The sequence below is a fragment of the Sparus aurata genome, chromosome 9, assembly GCF_900880675.1.
Source record: "Sparus aurata chromosome 9, fSpaAur1.1, whole genome shotgun sequence".
Taxonomy (NCBI): domain Eukaryota; kingdom Metazoa; phylum Chordata; class Actinopteri; order Spariformes; family Sparidae; genus Sparus; species Sparus aurata.
The window spans coordinates 9695577-9720206 of record NC_044195.1 but is presented as its reverse complement, the minus strand read 5'-3'; the positions used below and the strand labels follow the sequence as shown (position 1 = coordinate 9720206).

Sequence of the window (24630 nt, the reverse complement as noted above, 5' to 3'; positions counted from 1 at the left end):
AAGACGTTTTTTACATCCACCACAACGGGTCACGCTGGTGCACCCACTTACTGGCTGCACGCTAAGATATTTATATCAGCAGCTACAGTGAAGGTTTTGACTTAAAAGGAGTGTACTTCTTTTTTTTTTTTTTTTTTTTTGTTCAATTTAAAACAAGTCCCCCGCTAATTCAGTTGTTAAGAGAATGCTGCAATACTGCAAAGCTCCGGAAAATGTTTTGTGGACTATGGAAGGTGTAGCGGTGACTGAGCCGGGGCTTGTTGATGAGGCCACCTGCAGATGCGAATAAAGGGCAGGGTAGTAATTCATCACTGGGGGAGTCTGGACTGTTGTTATGTTGTGCACTGAATGTTCGCACTGTGTTTATTATACAGTGGGAACAGTGATGTGACCAGGCTCAGATATATACAGTGTCAACATTGTGGTGTCCTGAATGTTTTTTGTAAAGCCCTCTGTACATGTAAGATATGATTAGTAGGATCTTAAATTCTAATCTTACAGACAGGATTTATTCTTGATTTCGCTCTGATGACATCAGTGCTCGTAATAATACACACATCACACTGCCATCTGCCCTCTTTGGGGAGGAAAGTAAGTAACAGTTGTGTCAAAACTATATATATGTATATAAATGATTTTATATTCTCATTTAGCGTAAACATGGACTGCAGAGTATGAGCGAGTTGGACTTGACATCTTTTCTGTGTGTTGAAGTACAACTTTTCTGCCGCACCACAGGTACATGAGATAGCCTTGTCGCCACTAGTTCTTTGATGGCAATTTGGTGGGTGTGGACCCTTTAGAAGCTTTCTGAACACATTCAGCTTGTGTGCGTGCGTACGTGTGTGAGAGAGAGTTTGTTATCTGTTTTCCGTGATCTTCACAGTTTCTACCGCTGGCGCTGATAAATGAGCATTTCCCTGTGACATTTACTGTTAAAATGCTCTTTAGCGCTTCCGCTGTGAAATACACGGAACTGTGAAAATACATTCAACAAGTGTTGCAAGAAACCATGCTTACATAAAGTGTGAGTTGAAATTCTCCAGAAAGTAGTAGTTAGTGAGAAAAGCATGGCTAAACTAAATATAGCTTCCACAGCATACAGAGAGGGATCATGTAAACGCCTTACTGGTACTCTGAACCCAACCGGACTCAACAAAAGATGATTCAGAAAATGAGCACTGCACTGTGGGGAAACGGCTAGTCATCCAGAAGTCCTTTTAATCGGAAAGCACTTACAGCAGCACACCGTACGTCTTACTTAGAGGGGTTTTATGAGTTTATGTTATAGCTCTGTTAGAAGTCTCAAGGAATCCCATGGATAAATAATGCATGAAGCTGTTAGAAGCATCATCCTGCGAAATTCCACAGTAACGTGGTCTGTTGTTACTGTCACCTGAGATTAGGGGAAATTGCTCATACCTGATGAGCAGGTGGGCCTTGACCTATAAAGGTGATATTGTGAGTGAGACATTCCTCTGGCCCATATCCAGGAAACTCAGGCTTCAGCATACTGAATAACTTTTGTCTACATGGGAATCATAGCCCAAATCCTAGTCATCACCACCTTTGTTTCCATGGAAACAGGTCAATATAATCTATAACTATATTAAAAACATACACAGCAAAATTACCACTGCACTGATGATTAAGCCCTGTGTCATAGGTTTTTGTATTTACTCACAATATCCGATATATTCCATCATTGCAAATTACCCAAAGACTTACTGTTCATGTATTCAACGTGTTGTTCGTGTGTAAAAAATGAGAGAAGAGAACACATTTTGGTTCAGAATAGGTTCAATTAATACAGTCATCAATAATTGGTACATTTATAGTTAAATAAGCTCCATTTAATACACATATTTTACTGTTAAGAATGAAATGCTTCTTAAACCATGTATGAAGCAGTTAATTGATGAGATGTTATGAATTATTTACAAACATATTTGTGTAATTCATCTATAAACATTCTTTGGACAGACATTGTAAAGTTACAACTGATGTTTGTTAACAATTGCTTGACAAATGGCTTATTAAGTATTTCACTGTTTTCAACAATAAGATAACTAACTTAAGTACACTTTAAGAAACTATGCATCTACTGTTAATTAGCAATGGTTATTATCAAGTGTTACCAAAATAATCCACGCCATTTCATATATTGCTTTTAGCATTTGACTGCTATATTCATTTTCTCTTTTCTTTCTTTCTGGTAGGTTTAAGTAAAAAAACAAAAAGAATTTTGGAAAGGACAATCAAGGAAATGGGAGGAGGGAGGCAGAGCGTGTGGGTGTCTTCATGAATGAATGTATAATTATATGAATGTCTCCCTCTCTGTTATGTGTGTGTGTGTGTGTGTGAGGGTGTGACTGATTTCCTCTCTCTAGTCTTCATATTGAACTGATGCCACTCATTCACTCCACTGAACTCAGCGGTAACACACAGTCTGACAGCTGCAACACACAGTCTGACTGAATCCACTCCAGCTGGCAATACGCACTTTTATGAGGTAAGTGAGCATTTCTATTAGACTGAAAAACTACTTTTCCTACTGCAACTTTTTAAAAACATTTTGATGAGTATGCTGCTAGGTCACTGAGTGCCTGAATGACAAAAACTTGAAGGCAAAAGATAGTTACTGATGTACATGAAGGCTGGATGAAAAGATATAAAACAATTGTTTTTAGTATATTTTGTGATTTTAAATTGAGACCGTCAAATAATGTGAGACTTCCACTTCATTCAGCCGGGCAATAATAGAGCCAAGTTTTCCAAATCGTGTCTCATTTTCTACAGCTTAAGCACATCATGCAAATGGTTATAGTGGCCTTTTCTATGTATGAACTCATCTGTTTCCACAGCACTCAGTGTTATAAACTATGTTAATGTACTGTATGTAAAATTGTGCCAGAGTTTATAGCATAGGTGCCATGACAACAGCCCAGCGAGGGAGCCGGAAACATACAGTAGTATTTCACAAGACAGGTACAGCATTGTTAAAATATTATCATCCAACTCCCTTTAGCTGCTTTGAGATCACTATTTTGGTTGTCTGCACATTAACTCCACTCTCATCAAGCCACTTTATTCCATGAACAAACTCTGTTAAATGTACCTTACCACCTGCTCAGCACCAAATGGCTGACAGACGCAGTAAGCTATTAGCTGGTGCTTCACATCAGAGCTGAAACAAGATAGTGAGTGAGTAACAGCCTAAAACGTCACCTAATCTAAGCGGAAGGAAACACTTCCTTTCTGTTATCATGTGTTTAACGCGTTAGAAATAGGACAAATACCTTTATTATTAAATTCATAACTTAAGATGATGACCCTTTATATGATGACCCAAAGTGATGTTCAACTGTGCATGTTTGAATGTTTAATTGAACCAGCAGCTTTCCAGTCATATCAGAGGAACTGACTGAATCCACTGCACGCTTGTGCAAATGCTGTCACATGTTTGTCACTTGGAATTGACTAGAATATCTTTTCAATTTGATATGAAGTTAACCACGTTATCTGCACCTACCTACTCTGTTATAAAGTACAATTTCATTAGTTGTCACAAGTGTTAAACTAGATGGAATGAGACTGAACCAAAAATATTGTTGCACTTATATTGAAACACAAGAACTACATATTGCCGTCGATGTCCTGCCGGACACACAGGCTGATAGAGGGGAGCTTTTGGAGTGACTTGCTCTCTGTCTCTGTAAAGTTGTCACTTTGATGAAGCTGTACTGATCTACTAGAAGTTTGGACTCAGCTTACAAGGTAAAGCTTCAGCCTTTGAAAAGACCTGTCTTGAGGTCATCTTAGTGTATTTTTGAGGTCATACTTGTCTTCATCCATCTGATTCACTCACAGCATAACAAATTACTAAATATACTTCCTGCAGATTGGCCCAAACAAATTGCTGACGCCTGTCTGTCTTCATGATACCTGTGACTATACACCATAAGATGTTATGATATTATCTGCCCAAGAAGATGTTGACATATTCAACTAAGACATCCATTTTTATATATGAACCATGGCAAAATACTTATGAAGCATATGCAAGTAAGCAAAATAATTCAAAAGGAAAGCAATCTAACTGGGCGATCGCACATCCTGTCCTCAAACATGGCAGCACGATGTCCTTACATGATTAAATCATCTAACATCCAGTGTGTGGCTTTTCTCATAAGTAATTTTGAAAAAATCCTGATTGTATCGTATTGTGGTGGTGACGGTATACTGTGTACAGGCAGTTTCAGGAAGCAACGTTGTGGTTGATGGTTCCTAGAGCACTGACAGTGCATGATTAAGCCAGTTTACACAGCAGGCCACATTATTTATCTATCAAGAAGAAAAACTGAGTGGAGTAACACTGAATGTACTCCCTCTCAAGTGTACTATCTCTTTGTGAATGTAACCCTTTCAGCAAATGGATCCTTCCCGACTTCTCTTCCTCATCTTCACGTTGATGTCTCCATTTGAATGCTCAGGTAGGATATACATTCCACTGAAATGGTATGCACAGATAAGAATAGCGCTGTCTACTTCTGTGGCAATAATCATGTCAGAGGTCATCCACGTTGATCCACACATGCATTATATCCACTCATAGCTGCACATACGGTATGAAGGTAGGCTCTTTTAAAGAGATAACTGTGACCATGAAACATATTAATGAAGGGTTAGGGTTAGTGATCATATGACAATAGTCACGATATTTTGAAGAGACAAGACCAGAAGATGACGGTCAAGAATTGTATCCGGTCAGTATTAGTGTTTTAAAGGAGCAGGTTGTCAGAAATGAGCAGCATTTCAGTTTTAAACATTCGGAAACTCAACTTACATTATCAACATAGTGAGGGGAAACCAGTCAGTGTTGTTGTTCTGTCAAAGACGTCTCTGTTCTGTGTTGCAGAGATCTCTACTGAAGTTAGCGTAATATAAATTATAGGACTGTAATACATTGAAATCACAGAAAGTTCTCCTCCTCTTGGTTTCAAGTGTGCTTCTTAAAAACTTCTGTTTGGAGCACCATGTGACCCTAACACTTCGCCCTGCCCCTCCGTCCTACACACAGTTGGGACCATATGTGGAAATCATGCGGCCAGGGGGATCCTAACTTTCAGGGTTAAACAGAGTTGTCCCCCTCAACAGCCTATACCATTGTAACATATCATTTAAATAATATATGCATAAAAAACACTTGCTAATTGTGCTAATTGTAAGGTTTAATTATAGGAAGTTACCCTTATAAGTGTTATAAGGGTTATAAGGGTAACCCTGACCCTTAAAATGTTTTAAACTTTTCGTAAACTACTAGCCAACTTAATCTTTGTTTTATTGACCTTTTCAATGCAATTAAAAATCAAAAATCAATTGACTTAACTAGGTGAAACAAACTGTAACTGCACTACTGTTAGTTAAAAATAACTGAAAAGAAACCTAGTATTGAACCTCGTCAAGAAAATGCATTCCAAGTTCTGCTTCAATCTTCCTCTCCTTACTCGCCAGGAGCTTACTCGTGTAGTAGGGCAATGCCGATGTTAACTCTTGTTTTGATTCTGTTGCTGTCACTTCTTTTCTTCGAACGTTGGCTCCTGATCGTGGCCTCTTGCTGGGAGCAGGTGGTGGTGGTGATAATTGTCACTTTCCAAGAGCTTCAGCGATTGTTGTGTTTGCTGTTCCATTCATTGACATCGAATCATTAATGGACTAGCTGGGGACAGTAACTTCAACGTGATTGACAAGAGGTTAGACTACTTCCACAGGGCAGTAACTAAATGGAGCACTGAACATTACTTTGACTCACTATCACCTTTGGGGTCTAAAGTGATATTATGGGACAGGACGGGGCTAGTTGGTTAGCATGCTAACTTCAGTAGGTATCTCTGCAACACAATACTTTGACAAACTATTTTTCACATTGTGTTTTGTGTTAACATTGTTGGACTAAACTTCTTTGTTACAGATCACTTAAAACTTTTTAAAAACTCTTGGACTCCTTTGTTTCCCACCAGCGATGCAGCGATTCAAAACTGCAAAGTGCAGCATCTGTCTACCTACGCATTTACGAGTGCAGGAAATTATAGTATTGTGCTTTTCACCTGTATCATCATCACCATTATAACTATCGCCTTCTCCATTTTCAGAGCCAGCCAAGCTCCAATGCGTGGAATCTGACAAAGAAAGATTCATCCTCCTTGAAGGGGAAGCCTTTTATATTATGCCTTACGATCTGACTGAAACATATTATCCTGATGAAGAGTTCACATGGTACAAAAATGACTCCCGGATCTCCAATGACGAGAGCAAGAACGTACATTACCACGGTGGTGCACTTTATTTCTTAAACGTCAGTGCTGAGGACTCTGGCTTTTATCATGCCCGGTAAGAATACTTACCAATCTCTATAAAGGTTTTAGCATTCTTAGTTTTAAAATATATATATATTTTTTTCATTAACTATAAGACCAAACTCATCTCTGCACTTTTCTTCTTCTGCAAACAGTCTTTCCCTTCAGATGATCTGTTAATACAGCCCCTGATCCGAATCACAGAGACATTTTGTTTCTTTTCTAGACGTAATTACTCATCGGGAAACTGCTCCAACCATTATGTAGTAATTAAGGTGGTGGATGATATCAACAAAGCACTCTACGTGGGCGAAAATAACTCTCACGGGAGCCTACTACTCTACTGTCCAAATACTGTCACCGCGATATGTGAGGTGTTCAGAGGAAACTTAAGCTGGATGAAGGTATGGCCACCTGTGATTGCACTAACATGATGTGTGGATAGCAGTGAAGAGGAATGATGAGGATTTTAAATATGGACAATAGATATGACTTTTTTGAATCAAACTGATAATCTTACATTAAAATTGTATTACAGTAGCGACCCAGAAGTTCAGATTCAAATGCAGAACATGTAAAATGAGCAGGTCAGATTCAAAATGGAACGAACAGACAGGAAGTCCAGGTGGAACATCCTAAGAGGAACAGGCAAGCAGATCAAAAGAAAACTTGTAATGCTATGGCTTCAGATGCACCTTACATAATCTGGCAGAGGGTTAGCGTTAGTACAGGGGGCTTATGTGTTGAATAGGGGAATACAGGGGAATGAGGGCCAGGTAATATATCAGTTATCTGGTGAATGGCAACCACAACTGGGTACTACTGCTGGGTGGGAGGGAGCAGAAGTTGTTAGAACTGGCATGGAGGGATTTTGAGCAGAGAAGTACTCAATTATGGAGATGTGACCATAACAGTTTTAACTTGATGATGATATGTTTATTTCTCCATTAAAGCAACATTTTTGAGTCAAAAACTGGTGCTTTGGGATTGTAGGACGGGTAGCATCATTTTTTGACTAGCTGGGAATGACACTCAAAATTCAACTTCAATTTGTTTTTGGATGATTAAATAAAATCATTGTTCATGAACTTATTTCTATCTTTTTACTAACTGCCTTGCCCGTCCTTATGTCTTTTCTTGTCCTGTCTCTGCAGGACTTCAAACTTCTTCAAGATCAGAAGGATGAAGATTTGTGGATTGAAAATATTGTTAAAGAAGACGCAGGCATCTACACCTGTACTTGTACCTGGGAACACAATCAACGGGTGTACAAGTCGTCAGGCTCTAGGAGGTTTAAACCTGAAAGTGAGAGAACGTCTTCAGGTTTTTTACAAGCCTTAAAAGTAGGGAATCTTAAATGAATGCAGGAGAACACCTTAATTTAACTGTTAACTGATGATGTATAAACCAAAATCATCCATGTGTTTGCTGGTGGATGGTTCATGCTATTAGCTAATGCTTATTCTTACACAGAACACTAATATAATTCATGACAAGACGGTTAGGAATGCATTTCAAAATCTTGGTAAGCCTGTAGTATTACATACATTGTCATGCTTGCATATTAAGCTTTAGCGCTGTTACTGTCATGTTTCAGTTTGTGGTTCTCTCATTTCCTGTTTTATTTTGAAGTTCTGCCCTCATGTGTCGTGTGTTGCTTTTCATTTCCTCCTTTTGTGTGATTCCTGCCCTTCATCCGTGTTTTCTCCTGCATCTTGTTTGTTAGTCAGCCCCTGTATGTAGCTCCCTCCCCTTTATTCCTCAAAGTTTATTTGGATTTTTACTTTGCTTTTGGTTGTACCTTGTTTTAGCTTTTGTGTTGCTACTTTGGAATTTGCACTTGTTGTGTTTTTTGTTTTATGGATGCTATTATTTAGGGATTTCTGTTTGTTAGTAAAGCTTGCTTTTTGTTCTATATCCTGAATGCCTCCTGTGTGTCTTGTATTTGTGTCCTCACTAGGGCTGCAGTAGTCCTCATTTAGGGCCATTAGTTACCTAGTTAATCCAGCCTATGGATTCAACAGGCGCACGCACATAGAGTTGCCTGCAGTGTGGCAAATGTGTTGGAAAAAACAGCCAGGAGAGACTGAACAATTAGATTTTTAGCACAGTATTACATCCTATTAACTCACGAGACCAAGGCAATAACTTATTAAAACTCTGACTTTTACCACAAGCACGAAGCATTCCACCTTTCATCAACACCGGCAAAGCAATAAAAGCAGTACATTATTCTGATTCTGAATATGTCGGGAAAAAAGCAAGGAGACTGTCGGAACAATTATTAAACTGACAACACAGCATAACATCATCAACTTGCCCCATGAATGTCTCACACCAACATAATAACATATTGTCAGGCCTGGACTAAAAGGAGGACTCAGATGCAGGGCAGAATCAAAATTCAACAGGCTTTTATTCTGAAATTTCATGCAGCCAGACAGAGTGATAACCAAAAAGGCTATACAAAACCTGAACCTGACTGAACCTGAAAGGCGAAGCAGAAAACAAAAGAACAAGGAGAAAACAAAACCACACCAACGGTGGGATCTCAACGAGTAAACGGAAAACACACAACTAAACCTGACTAATCTGATTCTTAAAAATTACAACAGAAAACACTCTCAAAGAGGAAAACACGGCTATAAACAACTGACTAAACTAGAAAAACAAGAAAACTCAAAATCGCTCCAAACTGGAGGAAAGCAAACAGGCTAAACAAAAACTGTGAGCTAAGCTACACTTCCAAAAAGGGATACAACAAAAAAATCACTCTACTCGAGGCATAACAAATGACAGAAACAAAAACCAATGAATTTCAAAACTTTCAACAAGACAAGACTGATACTTAGCAAGATGAGGCTGTGACGAAGGGCTTAGGTGAACGACAGACGAAACACTTTGGCATAAGACAAGGGGAGACACAGACTTAAATACACAGAAGGGTAATGGGGAACAGGTGGAAACAATCAGGGATCAGGGTTGACGTCAGACCAGGGACACATGAGGAAGGGCAAGTGACCTGAAACGAGAGGGTAATTAGAATTTTCAAAATAAAACAGGAAATACACGAGACAAAACACCTAAGATGAGACAACTTCACCGCTGTGTGACACATATGAATGATAAATAAATTGAAAGCAGCCTGTAAAACTAGTAAAAAATATTTGTGTCTTTTCTTTTTAGAATATGAATAATAAAACAAATGAACGAATGGGCATAGCAAACTGAATGATTCAACAAATGATATTTAAAAGACATTTCCTTTTTTTGGTGGCTCAAAAGCAAACAAAAATAAAATAGGCTAAAAGAAAATAACCAACAACATTAACAAATGAATGAATAGGCACACAGCCAACAAAAAACACCTGAGAAAATATAATAACGTAGATTAATTTAAGGCTGCTGACTCTGTAGAGTCATCCCTGCAGTTTATTGGATGCATCTATAGACAAATACACATTGAGTTAGACTTGCATCACGCAAAAATAATTTAGCTTCTCAAGTAAAGTTACCCACTGACACTTGGATAAGCCAAATAGCACATATGACGATAGGCTATCTAAAGTGAGAGCAGCCATGTTGAGTGGCTAATGGGCATGTAGGCTAGTACCTACATTTGTCAGATGATACATCAGGTGTGTACTCGACGAATAATAGGCAAATATTTGCCTGTAGAGCTTACATATCACGTCCTTGGGGTCATCCTTTACTGTCTCAGAATGGTCCCACACTTTTGATTTCCAGCCCGACATATTAACTAGTTATGTTAACCTGTCAGCCACTTCCTGTGTATGCAAATGACATTCCCACATGGTTGAGGCATACTGGCAGCTCCTTATAAAGTGTCACGTTGTTGTTTTTTACTTCTTTTTCTCTCATTTTACCTTGATTTTTTATTTTCATTTTTTTGCAACTTTTTGCAACTAAGCGACCAAAGAAATCTTCGAACTAATGACCTGTCGGGATGATCTAAGCTTTGGTCATCTATAAGGGGGCAGCCCTAGTATTTACATTTTCCTCACAAGAGGCTGAAGTGTTGGCAGAGAGCCCACTGTCACCATAATCCCCATTCACACTGCCGTTTGGATGCGGGGATCCTGCGCCGATTCTCCGCCTCTGCCTCTCGGATGCGGCGAGGGGGGAAATTTCGCTCGAGGTAGTATCAGGGACGCATTATTGGTGAACTGAACCGGTGTGAACGGATGAGGCGGCTGCGCATGTTGGGGCCATGTTGATCGGACAGTGTGATAACTACACAAGTCCCTCACTCACTTAATACAGAGAAATTTCCCACAAAGTAAAGTTACATGATGAAACAAAAGTAACATATTAACTGTAACTGTCTTTGGCAACTTATATGAGGAGAAAAATACCACAGCTGTGCCTGGAGAAGTGTCTGTCCTTCCGCCGTCCTACTGACTCTTAGTCACATTTCTGCCCAAAAAACAACATCTGTCACCAGCAAAAAACCACCGAGTGGTTGTGTTGGAGAAAAATCTCTGTGATGGTAAGTCCTCCTGACCAAGACTTCAGTAAACTTTCCCCCAGAAAACAGCCTCTGTCCTCGCGAGTGAGAGAGTCAGATAGTCCTGTTTACTGATGGAATTATTTATGTAATTATTATGTAATTTAGATTGACAGGGGGGACACCAGGGAAACACCTTGAAAACACACACACATCATCATCATGACGTGTACCGCCACGCCTCTTTAAGACCCACAGTGCCGGCTTTCTGTGTGACTTACACAGCGGTTCATCTTTAAGGTAGACATGGTTAGCAGGGAGATATCAATTTCTACTCCTTTTCAGTGTTATGCTCAAATTAACTTAGCATATAAAGATATGGTTAAACCATCCAATCATTAGAGTACAAAGATTTATATAAATTATATTTTTCCTGTTTGTAAAATTGTGTTTAGAACAGACAGATCGAAGATGTGTACTGTGATGTTTGCTGCTGATTCTGACTTCAGTTTGTTGGCATGTTCAGTCTGCTGCTGATTCAGACTGTTCATGACGTTCATAGCTTAGCAACGTTTAGTATTATTGACAGATTTTATGTCATCATCATTATTCACTGTCTGTATGAAAAAGTAATGTACAATGACTCCCAGATGAGCTGATCCACTGCTTCAAGCTACTGCTTCAGTCAGTGACAATGGTGGTTTAATACGCTCTGTTGTAATTTTTCATTACACACAGAGACCAACAATAAAGGCACAGGTCAGTGCATTAGATAGAGAGATTACAGAGGGATAAAGCTGCCACATAGTCTGAGCTCCAAGCAGTTAGAGATACATGATCTTATTACACTTTACACAGATCTTACACGGTCATCGTTGTTCAGAACACTGTTTCATCAAAGTGCTGTAGTTTCAGATTTCATTGTCATTAGACATCCACTGTGCCACGATCACCTTGAGTTACAGAAATTGTCAAGAGTTGATCCCTTTAGCGGGTATGAAATAATTATGCCTTAAGGTTGGACACAAGCATTCACTGTTGTGTTTTATTTGTGCTTTCCTACAGTTCGAGAGCATCACCAGCCTCGACCAGTGATCATCTCTCCGGCTGAAAAGGAGATCTTTGCTGATGAAGGTAGGAAAACATAATATATATATTGTGAAACTGATAAAAGCAAAGTTTTGTCATGCGTATCGACTAAACCACCCAAACCTTGAAAATAAATGTGCTTCTCAGTGAGATCGCTGTGACCTGTATATGTGTGTAAAATAGAAAAGTTGGGTATTGTTACAGTGTAGTGATAAGTTCCTCCAGATCCATTAAAAGACATAAAAGTGTGGTGGAGGAACTACTCAGGCCAAGGCCAGAGAAAACAGCTGCTTTTAATGTGGATTCAGGGTTGGGCTGAATTTGAGATCAGGAAGTTGGTTCCATCTGTGTGCATCATGGTAACTGGCCGCAACCCCATGTGGTTTTGCTCAGACTCAGGGGACTAGCAATTTGACTTTTTGCTAAAGATCTCAGGCCCATTATGAATTATTTACAAACTAGCAGCAGCACTTTGGAATCTATTCTCTGAGTATCAGTGCAGTGTAAAGATTTTAGGAGTGATGTGCTCAGCTCTGTTGGTTCTCGATGTGCCGCAGCTTTCTGAAAGAGCTGAAGTTGTCCTTTTGGGAAACCAAAGAAGAAACCATTACAATAGTCCACTCTGACCAAAATAAAGCATGACTGACTTTTTCTCTAAATCTTGTATGGACATTTTTTTGAGATGGTAAAATGTGGATTTAGTGAGCTCAGGTCTCAGTTTACTGGAAAGCAAGACTTCTAGGTAACTCTGGAATCAAGCTGGGCAAAAACTTCTGATCTTTCCTCTGTGATGGCAAATCCAAATTACATCTTGTCTTCTTTTTTTAACTGGAGGAAATTCCATTCAGCTATTAACTTGTTCTAAACCTTGACTGGTCTGAGACCACATGATAACTTGGTGAAGAGCTACAGTAATTAACTCTGAGTGTTGAAAATCAATTACTTTGCATTATAATATCAAAATCCAGCCTTTATTTTTCCTGTAAAACAAAATGTCACATGTCCTCACAATGGTTTGAACCAACCAGTTTCAACCAATAACATCAGGCCATCCACACATTGATCCCATTGCAACTTGAAGCTGTGAGCGAGTAGCACAGAGCTCAGATTTCATGTCAGGAAGACACAGAGTGCTTCTGGCTGGGCCTCACTGATTAATGTACAAAAGCACTTATGTATACTTACTAACTTCATTCATTGATTTGGGTTAAACAGGATGGTACTTTATGGAGGACAATGTTTTCTGGTTTTCCTTTGAATTGTGAGCATCTAAATTTCCAGCATAATCCACCTTAATTGGAGACGACATCCGCTTGAGTTTCTCCAGTTGTAACCTTGTCTGACACAGCAACTCGACAATTCAGTCATTTGACTTTGGCGGTGATGCATGTTCCTCATACGCCTGTCTTACAGCATGGCCCCACTGGACACTGTGGCGGCTGCATTGCTGAGCTGCTGCTGCTGCTCACTTGCCTTTTTGTGTTCGCACAGGCAGCTGTTTACATGGAGTTTGACTTTGATTATTATCAATAAAAATGATGGGATTTTTCTTTACTGCCGTTAAAAGAGCGAAAAATCAGGAGGGAGGGCGCAGGAGAAAGAAAAAGAATGCACAGGAAGAAGAAACCCTCTCCTGTTGTGTGTACTGCCATCATGTCTGTGACATATTCTACACATACAATTTGAATTTAAAACTGTAGTGAAACACTTCTATGGTGTCCATACGACTGTCTACAGGTTATTTTCAGCTCTACTTTTGCTGAGAACTGTGCGCGTGTTGCCGTTAAAAATAGGTCAAACTCTGAATCTCTAGATGACACTATGATAACAAAATCATTAATTATTATTGATAATTATCTAAAAATAATAACCTGAATCAGTGTGGATGTAGAAATTGCCAATTATGACAAGATATTCACAATACGTTGTGATAACAGGAAGCAACAGCCAAGTCAACCAAATTTGTAGAGGACGCTACTGGAGGACTCCAAATTCATAACAGCAAGATTTTTGTTGCTCTTTTGAAGACAGTGCAAAGATATTCACAGGAGGTGAAATCACCACAAGATAACTGTTTGCACTGAAATGACTCCTTAAATGTGTGCCAAGTCTCCCCACACGTAGCAGGACAAAGTAAAACAAATGTGTCCAGGTGAACTGTTTTGAGACTTCTCAGTATGGACACACACTTTGAGGGTTAAATGTCTTTCATTATATATGTGTTGTTCTTCCTACCAGGCTACGGGATCACGCTGAACTGCACAGTCCTCTGTGGAACTAACGTAGAACGTGACTGTCATGCTTCCTGGGAGCCTGTCAATGGACCGGCCTTCAAAGAGAGGCATGGATACCATGTAAAAACCTCAGTGTAAGCCTGATCAGAAGCACGACTGCAACAGTTAAAAAACTAATATTCAAATATCATTTCTGCAAGCTGTGTCAATGTTACTGTTACTATTTGTATACTGTTGATCCACATTTATAATACACTCTACACATGACTATCTGATGGCTCACACTCCATCAGCTACAGAATGAACAAGACACAGGGTGTGTACACAAGAAATACTCAGATTTCGACTACATTGGCAAGAGATTCTGAGAATGCAGCGGGAGCTTACCGCACATACTCAGCCGCAAAGGATTATTTGTTTGTGCAAAAGTTGATGCAATCCACACACAGAAGTTGTTGTGACACTTTACTTGAATCTCAAATGTTCCACTGGCCTCTGGCACTGGCTGGTCATTTAAATATATCTTTAAGGTAACCGTCTGTTCCAAATCGTGCCAATGGAGTCCTGCAGTGATGACATATTTTTGAAGTCTATCCAACCATCTGACCGAGCTTGATATTTCTAGAACGACTGCAAGGGCTACAAACCTTTCAGTAACTCTAAAATAATTCAATTCAAATTTAGTTTTTGTGTGTTTCTTTTGGCAGCCAGACTCTCCTCAGTCTCTTTAATCAACGACAATCCATGTCACTGTTTCTGTCATGAACCAAATCCTGCTTATTTAAGTTGTTTTATTTTACATCCTTTATCAGAGCCAACGAAAGAAACAACACGTATGCCACTGCAGTCCTGACGATTGACAGAGTGTCCTCTGAAGATTTGCAGACTGAATTTAAATGCACTGGCAAGGGCTTTTACGACGAGGCACTCAAAGGACTCAGGATTAATGGCAGAGGTAAGTGACATAGCTAAAATGATATCATTCCTGTTATTCAGTGATTCATACAAGCGTTTTAATTCAAACGTTGTATTTGTGTTCGTTTCCAGTGTCAATCGTTGCGCTTGCCATCCGGGGAGCGTGTGTGTTGTTTATTGCAGTGCTTGGCGCCGTGCTGGTCAAGTGCTTCGCCATCGACCTGACCCTGTGCTTCAGACGCTACTGCCCACGAAGAAGTCAGAAAAAAGGTAAAAAAGACGAGAATTTTTTTTATCTGCAACGGAAGCATTTAGAAGTCAAAGGATGGTTTAGTTATCTTTAGGGATGTCCCGATCCGATCTGTAGGATCGGGATCGGAGCCGATCTGGGCATTTTTCCGCTGATCGGAATCGGCAATTTTGAACGTGGACCCGAGCCCGATTTTTTTTTTTTTCTCTTTCATTCTCTTAACGTCAGAGCACAATTTGTGGCCGAGCGCAGACGCGCGTGTGGTGTTACTCTGGCAAACCTGTGAATAAAGTGTCTGCAGTGTGGAAATAACGTCAATTAGAAAGCGAAAGCAGTCCAACGGCGACTTGTAACATCTGCCATACGGCCGTTTCGCGGAGCTGCATTTTACTACTCATATGATACAGCATATACAAAACAAAAACTCAAAGAATACAACGTGTTCACTCGAGAGTACAGGCAAGGAGACCAAAGCAGCAAACAGTCGCGGATACTTTCAGTTAGGAGAAATATCCTCAGCGACATGTCCACAAATAATACAGAGAGGGTCATCAAATTAATCGCTCTGGATAACCAGCTCATCTCCGTAGTAGAGGATGAGGGTTTTCTTCGTCACCTGGAGTTTTTGAATCCCCGGTATGTCCTACCATCTCTGCATTACATTTATTCCACTTTCGAGTTACATGCCGGTATATGCGCACTAGTTTCGTGGGTCTCATACAGCAGAGCATGTAAAGCAGGCAATCCAGGAGATGCTGAACGCGTTAATAGACAAGCAACGTGTCCACGTCATTTTATGTGACAACGTAAAGTACATGAAATAGCAAAAGATTATATGGAGGTACCAAGCGTGAGCTGCGTCTCACACACACTTCAGCTGGCTGTACACGAGGGTCTGCTGTCACAGTGCAGCGTCACACACTCACCTGCTAACACAAGGAAGGTGGAGGCCTATGTTGTTATAGCATATGCAGAATAAGAAAGAGCTATATTAAAGTATATACTTTGTTTCAACAAAATAATAAAAACCTATTAAGGAACAGCTTAGATGCAGGTTAATTTTTTCTTAATGCAGCTGTATTATCTAGGAAAATATTAGTTAAGGCCAAGTATCGGATCGGGACTCGGTATCGGCAGATACTAAATATTAAAGGACTCGGATCGGGATCGGGGTAAAAAAAACCTGATCGGGACATCCCTAGTTATCTTTAAAAAATATAACGTTTTGTTTTTCTCAGATCACTCTCAAATCACTGGCAGTTTTCCATTTGTTTGTGTACAGATCGAACAAACCAGGTGTCCCACTTATTAAAGCTTGGGGCAAGTTATTCAAGAAACCGTTTTATCTGTTGAAAATCTTTTAACATCCCAACAGCGTTCAACAACAACCACGTATGTTGATTAGGATCAGCTTAATAAAAAGAACCAACTGCTACAGCAACACACTTCTAAAGAGGCTAACATTAGCACAAAGCACACACATACAGGTGTTAACTGTTCCGTCAGGTAGCCTTTATGGATGTATGGATATATTTGTGAATGCGATTTTGCTTGTGTTTATATGACAGTAGCATTTAATAGAGTTGTTTCATTTATCAGACTAAAATACACTTAAACGCAAAGAGAGCTTGTTGAACGTAGCAAACTAGCCGCTAAAACATCTCCCTGCTGGCCGGTGAGGACAGTGTGCGTCGGAGCAGTCAGGCAGCGAGCGTTCAATGGTTTTTCTGTTGGATACTTTCAAAATGTAGCATGCCTTTGCTGGTATCTACTGTCTTAACAACCACAGCTTTAATTAGACAGCTTTAGAAGTGCATGTGGGTATTTTCTTTTTCTTTTTTCAACTTTTAACAGACCCAGGCCAACTATCAGACTGGCTAACCACTAGTTACCCCCTGCTTTGGTCTACGCATCCAAGTCTGTCTGCACCAGCACTCCTCAAGACCTGTAAACTCTGACAGATGACCTCAAGTGATGTCAGAGGAATGGATATAGAGGAATAATTCGAGGAATAAAGTCTCGCTACTCCGACTTTGCCTGGAGCAACAAAAGGGGACTATAATACTAATAGCAACGCATCCTAAACAGCTGCATAGGTCGATTGCCAATGACCCTTCCAAAATATATATTTGACAGTACAAATGACACAAATAGGTCTATTATGACTACAATGTGGCAGGCAGACCGTGGTTTACTTTGACAAACAGTTGCACTTTGGCGACAAAAACGAACTGGCAGTGTTGGGCAAGCTACTCAGAAAGTGTAGTGAGCTAAGCTACAAGTTACTCTACATTAAATTAAGCTTCACTACACCGAAGCTACTCCCCAGAGAAATGTAGCAAGCTAAGCTACAGCAAAATGGCAAAAGTAGCTTAACTACATCGAAGCAATTTTTTTTTTTTTATATTGGAACAACTTCATTCCAAGTCAAAGCTATCTCAGTGATCAATAAAACTATCAATCAGACAGATAAGCAGGCAAAATGTTACATTCAACTGTTTATTAAACAATAATCTGTGCTCTCACTATTGTGTATATTGTATTATTCAACTATCAATGCACACTTAATTCTAACATCCATGGACAGTCATTCACCTTGCTACCACAGCAATATCCACCTGACTTACACTGATGGACAGAGTCCTACACTGTAGCATATTAACATAATTTAACAGTGTATACTCAGCAAATAGTATATTATAGTTGTAGTTTTCGTTAAGGTTCTCTAGTCTGTGTTCTAGTTTCAGCTTTATGATTTATATTTGATATTTGAGTTAGTCTATTTAGTTATTGTATATAATTCAGCCTTTAATTGTATTGTTTCTTTTTTCTACCTCATTGTTTTTGTATTCTGATTTATGTCAAGTGGCTTTAACACTTTAATTTCCCTTTGAGATTAATGAAGTACTCTGTCCATCAACCAGTGTCTCATATAACTGTACCCTGTGCTGGTTAAAAATTACAAAAGTAATAATTCAGAGTAATGTAAACTTTTCAAATGTTTCTCTGTTCCCTTATTTCCCCACCTCTTAACTCCTATATGTAACGTTACTGTATTTCAAGTTTGTCTTTTGCATCCCTCGGGATCAACTCGTCTCCGTCCTCCTCACTCTCTGCCATCTTTCTATCAAGTAACGTAACTCACTCAAGCTAACCTGTCTGTATTCCCGTGCAGCAGAGACGTATGCAAGGATTAGTCCGTGGTGTCACTGTCATACGGGAGTGCTTCTGTCGGCTCACATACACGGCCATGTATGGTGGTGGCATCACTGGCTTATCCTTTCATTTCAGACCGCGACAGACAGCTCCACTGCGCTGAGCTTCAGAGGTGTTCGTAAAAATGTAGCTTGTGTGGACGCTACCACGCTACTTGGTCAATAATAGAGTTAAGCTACTGAAAAGTTCATTCAGAAAGTAGCGACGCTACCACCACGCTACTGAAAAATGTAGTTTAACTAGTAACGCCGCTACTTGTAGCGACGTTACTTGTAGCAACGTTACTGCCCAACACTGCGAATTGGTTAGGTTTAGGAAAAGAATCATGTTTTGTGTTAAAATGAGTAAGCTACATTAGCTGTCTGAACCAGCAGTCCCAGCCCTGCTCTTGTGCTGTCTTTGACCCTGTTGTATTACATCACCAGACTTCCTCCTTTACACCTCTCGTAATAACAACCACTATAGGTCGCCACCTAAAAATGAATACAGGTCGTTCTAAGCTGATTGTACACAGATATGAGACTGATATCAGCTTTCAAATCATGTTTGTTTTATGCGATGTGGGTGTTGGTATATTCATTTTAAAAATGGAACAGAAAGTACTTTTGTTTTTCAAATGAAATCGTGATTCATGATTAAATTATAAAATGTGTTAAAAAATCAAGCTAGTTATGTCAAAAGGAAATGTTAATCAGAGATGTTTGGCTGTTTTCTTTCTTGCTTGTACAGACTTTGGGTGTGACATATAACGCAGGCTGCACAACGTGTTGTCGAGATTTGTGACGTCAGTGATTCAGCTCCTCTGTGAAAGCCTTTGTGTGGTGGTCTGTCACTTAGCGTCTTCTCTGCTTCCAACTGACAGACTAATGCGACTATTCCCAGGAACCTTACTCCATCCGGCCACATGCTTTGGAAATGTTACTCATGAGTTACTACTCAGAAATTGTTGCTCATTGTAATGCCGTCTCACTCTGACTGCTTTGATTTCCTCTCCAATCATTCTTATGGAGCCACTAGAAGTTAATTAAAATGGAAAACAAAACAGTGAGGTAGAGTGTTAGACAAAGAAACATCTGTCTCTCTTGCATGCGTTGGCCACTGGTCAACATAAACATTTTTGTTCCAGTCATTTAGCCTTTCAGGAGCACTTTGACCAGAGGCACTGCTGGGTTTTCCCATGATAGATTTGTTGCATGCTATGGTTAGATTCTTGAGTCATAAATCTGCGTACGTAAACCGTAGGAGACAGGCTGTGGTTGCAAGTTTGCATCAAGTTTGGTCATGACAACCTCAGAGGAAAAACATGATGAGGACAAAACTGCAATCAATCGAAGCAATGCTTCAACCCCACCGACAAACTCACATGGAACACACGCGTACAAATTCGAGGTACTTTGCTTGAATATTTTCTTTTCACGTTCTACTTGTCCTCACCTGCACATCACAGTTATTCATAGTTTTACTCCACTGCAATTATCTGACAGCTTTGGTTGATAGTTATTGTTCCAAAACAAATATTTTGGTTTGTGTTAAAGTCAAAAACACCTTATGTGAGGTTTTCTTAGTAATTAAATTGGCAAACAGTGTATACAAGCACAGCTGAAATACTCAGTCGAAGAATCAGTTAGAAAATTAAATTGGCAATTATTTTCATAATTGTCTCATTGTCTCATTTTTCATGTCGAAACATTTCAGGGCTGTAGCTTCACAAATGTGGTGATATGCTGCTTTTCCTCTCCTTTTAAAGAATTTGAGGTTCAGAGTATGGCTTGAGAAAAACAAGCATTGTGAAAGCAAAGCAAAGAAAAAATGGAGCTCGTCGTGCCTCGGCAAATCTCTGGAGGCCCCGAGATCCCAAATTAATTTGAAAAGAAAATATTTACACCATACGGTCATGCTTGTGTACCTACTTCAGACGGGGTGCACGCTAACGCTTATTGCTCAGAACTACACCTAAGATTTTTGGGTGTAAATAACATCTTTTCAAATCATCTTTTAGAATCTCAGGGCTTCTGGACATTTGGATTACACAGTGTAAGCAGTAAGGAGCCTTTTTCCAAGTATTTTCTACATTTAAAAAAAGAAAAATTCCCCAGCTACTCCAGTTGTTTAGGAGAATGCTGCAGCGCTGTTGTGCCATGAAGCTCCAGAAAGGTTTAGAGGACTACAGAGCTTCACCTGACTTTCCATCATGGTCCCGGTCCAATTTCACCAACCACAGGTGTCATGTGAAAACTCGAAGCTTCTAGTGCAAACACACTGAGAATGGACTCCTATATTTTATATGTATAACAGCCTGTAGAGACAGTAACAGCAGGAGAGAGAGAGGTAGGAATCAAACCCAGACTGCTGCTGAGGACTGACCACATGTGTGGAGGGGATCTTTGAGTAAAGTGTCCGATTACTTCTTCCACCATTGGGTTTGCCCACATCCTTTAATCAAAACACATTTTCTTGTATTTTCCAGATGTGGGGATGTACGATGCCTACGTGGTCTATCAAATGCAGAGCATGGACAAAGCCACTGAGGAGACACTCTGTCAGTTCATCTCAAACCACCTGCCCTCTGTCCTCGAGGAGAAGTGTGGATATCGACTGTTCATCCACGGGAGGGACGACATACCCGGGGAAGGTCAGACATTAATGCTCTATTTGAGTGCTGCTCGATTTTCTTTTCTTTTTTCTTGCGCACGGTTCACATTTGCATCATGACGGCATAGGCGTAAAGTCATTGCAGTTTCTGCATTCCATTTTCCTCTTCGCTGTCACACCCTTCTCCTTCTCTTCTTTTCTTCGTCTTTAGATTGTGTTGATTTACAGGACTCCAACATACAACGGATGTGTAAAAATTAGCAAAAGTAAAAATCCCACATGGTGAACCACTCTGAAAGGTCCTTTGCAACATTTGTAAGCCTTTGTTCTGACCCCACGCACAGACCATCTGGAGCTGGTGGAGGCCCGCATGAAGCAGAGCAGGAGGCTGATGGTCATCCTCACCCCGGGTTCAGGATCTGGGTGTGACATCACTGACCAACACCCAGCGTCGCCCCATTCCTCAATGACTGAAGGGCTTGACTGGCAGGTAGGATTTTAACACATCTAGAGATAAGAAATGTTGGCAGTAATTAGATTTTTTAATTGACTTTTTTTTTTGCTGGCTGCAAACTGTGTTAGTTTTGAATAATACTGAATTTTACTTGAACACTTTTAACACAAAAGTGATGTATACTGAAAAGGACTCAGGACTTGCTAATGCTCTGGGATGTATCCTTCCCCGCTTCACCAACATGAATGCATTATTAAAGCAGTAATAGCTCAGGGCTCAGGTGTTACATCCCATTATTATCTCTATTTCTCTATTGTAGTCAGTTTGTCGCGGCACATTGTCAGACAGTGTGGTCCAGTGCTGGCTCAGTCTGAGACAGGCTCACCTTTAATAATGCACACCGTGACTCCTCTAAATCTCTATCGTCCACTCTCCAACAATAGCCCACTTAAGGACATAAACGTAATAGACGTAAAAGTTGGCAGGAACAATTCACTTGCGGCTTTGGTCCACAGTCTGCACCTGTCATGACCTGACATGAGATGATGAAGTTTAATTTGTAGAAATGAAAGCTAAAACAACAACAACTGCTTCTGATCATTTTGCAGCTGGGGCTCCACCGTGCGCTGGTCCAGAGGGAGATGAGTGTGATTCTGATAGAGATTGGGGACATTGGACGAGAGGGATACAAACACCTTCCCCCTGGATTGCAGCACCTGATTCTCCACAGGGCCCCCATCAGGTGGCCCGAGGGTTCGCGGGGCGCAGCCTCATGGAACTCACGCTTCTGGAAGAGAGTGCGATTCCAGATGCCGGCCACACCTGCTAATGAATGTTCACAGTCTGCGATTATCTGAAACCCTGAAGGACTTGACTTTGACACTTGCTGGAGTGAAAGATATGTACGCTATCATGTGTCCCAGTCCTGTCCCACCCTGTATACATATATGTGGGAATAATCCCAGGCGTCAGTTCAATGTATATGTCAGGTATTTAGATTGACTGTCAGATTTGTAACTAAGTAACAAATGAATATAGTATGTGTTTGGTCCTGAAACTAGTAGCCGTGTGAGCAGTATATATATATATATATATATATATGTATATATATATATATGTATATATATATATATATATATATATATATATATATATATATATATATATATGTCAGATTTGTAACTAAGTAACAAATGAATATAGTATGTGTTTGGTCCTGAAACTAGTAGCCGTGTGAGCAGTACATATATATATATATATATATATATATATATATATATATATATATATACATATATATATATATATATATATATATATATATATATAGAGAGAGAGAGAGAGAGGGAGAGAGAGAGAGAGAGAGAGAGAGAGAGAGAGAGATTTATGGACGGATCCCATTATTATTTACTCAACAGGATGGGAAGGCTTTCAGTGAGTTTAATGATGAAACACTGGAGCTGTTGTGAATATCAGCAGGTCGGCCCGCAGTGTTGAGTGCCATCCAGCTTCCTGTTCCGCTCAGGTTCATCATTCTGAACATATTTCGACCACTGTCCATGGTGCTGATCCCAGCAGCACACCGGAGGAGGGTCAGCTAGAGACTTCTCACAGGCACCATTTTCCCTGCTGACAGAGGTGATGAAGCTTTGAACTCAGCCGACTGCTGCTGTTTTTTTGTGCTTGTTTATTCTGCTGTTTCTATCCCCAACTCCATCCTTGCAACCTAACAGTTTTGTTGTGAACTTTTATTTTGAAATGTGTTTGTCAGAGGTGCAGCATCTGTTGGAGGCTACCCATTTATATGTAACCCCGACTGTACAGTATATTCTATAAACACACAGCAGTCTGGTGTGTTTAGTGTATGTTGTTCTGTAAGCTAGAAATCAATACATTGGAACAAAACAAAAACACGTAAAAACATGTAATTATCTTTAATGATGGGTTGAGTGATTGTAAATATAAACCTACGTATATTTGAATATAATTTATTTTCTCAAAGACTTTTTTGTTTTGTGTTAAAGACTTGCTCCTGTCACCAACATCAGAGTAAAGAAGGCCTACTTGTTTTCAACAGGCCTAATTGTTTTTCAAAAACAAGTGTAAATGATATGGTATCTGGTGTGCTGTGCTTTACTAAAACCTGTATACATTATAATGTGCTTTGGTAATATAGCCTACATCAATAAAATCATGTTGATTGAGTTGCCAAGTCCTCTTCAGTTTGGGCTGTAGTGATGGACTGTGAATGTGATAGAGAGACTTCTCTGTCTCTGTACTGCAGAAATCACAGTCATTAAACAGAACAAAGCAGGGAACCACTCTTTTCCCAGCACACAACTGTTATTATCTCCAGGCAGGATTTACCTCTGGGGTTCGGCGGGGAAGGCGGACCCGAATGCATGAGACGGCAGGCGGGAAATGCAGTGGGTGAGGTGTAATAGGATAGCAACACCAGAGGAACCCAGGTGACCCAGGTGACAGAGCCGAACGGCCTGTTTGAAACGAGGCCGGTGTGGAGGGAAACATCAGGCTGGTGAGGAAAACTGGAGAGAAAACAGAACACTGGAAGAGGGTTCCAAAACAGCCAGAAGGCACATTGTTGACCTGCAGCATCACATCTGCATTCAGACTGTAGTTACAGCCTTCATCCAGCAGAGGGAGACACATTTCCCCGTTTAATACTGCACATCTTAACCCAGCGAATAAACGTATTTTCATGCACACATCTTGTCAGACAGAGGTTTTATGCAGGGGCGGTTTTGGGGGGGCAACAGGGGCCAGTGCCCCTGACAGGGAGTCTGCATCAATAATACAATGACAGATTTCTTGCAATGATTTTGTTTTGAAGGGAAAGACAGAAATAAAGTGTATCAGCAGTTTACTACCCAATTAAAATGGTTGAAATTGTAAACACTGTTTTAAGTTCCATTTATCCCTTGTCTGAATGAGGGATTTATCTTTTTTTCCCGGGTTGTATGTGCCCCCCAACAAAAAAGCCTGCGCCAACCTGGCCCCCCTATTAAAACTGGTCTAGAACCGCCACTGTGTCGGTC

General features: G+C 40.1%; 1 protein-coding gene across 1 annotated transcript; it reads left to right on the top strand.

The window, feature by feature from the left end:
• Positions 1-2373: 2373 nt before the first annotated feature.
• LOC115587611 (interleukin-1 receptor type 1-like) lies at positions 2374-22644 on the top strand. Its single transcript, XM_030427531.1, has 12 exons — positions 2374-2512; positions 4430-4493; positions 6153-6390; positions 6583-6760; positions 7511-7661; positions 11890-11958; positions 14152-14281; positions 14960-15102; positions 15195-15332; positions 20996-21160; positions 21465-21610; positions 22183-22644. The coding sequence occupies exons 2-12, from the start codon at positions 4433-4435 to the stop codon at positions 22429-22431; spliced, it is 1668 nt and encodes a 555-aa protein (XP_030283391.1). The 5' UTR covers positions 2374-2512; positions 4430-4432; the 3' UTR covers positions 22432-22644.
• Positions 22645-24630: the final 1986 nt, after the last annotated feature.

What these genes read in the sequence shown, in the direction of transcription:
- LOC115587611 (XM_030427531.1), top strand. Translation starts at nt 4,433, where the DNA reads ATGGATCCTTCCCGACTTCTCTTCCTCATCTTCACGTTGATGTCTCCA. An exon ending in TACCATGTAAAAACCTCAGT is followed by an intron (nt 14,282 to 14,959) that starts GTAAGCCTGATC and finishes ATCCTTTATCAG; the next exon opens with AGCCAACGAAAGAAACAACA. An exon ending in ACGAAGAAGTCAGAAAAAAG is followed by an intron (nt 15,333 to 20,995) that starts GTAAAAAAGACG and finishes TGTATTTTCCAG; the next exon opens with ATGTGGGGATGTACGATGCC.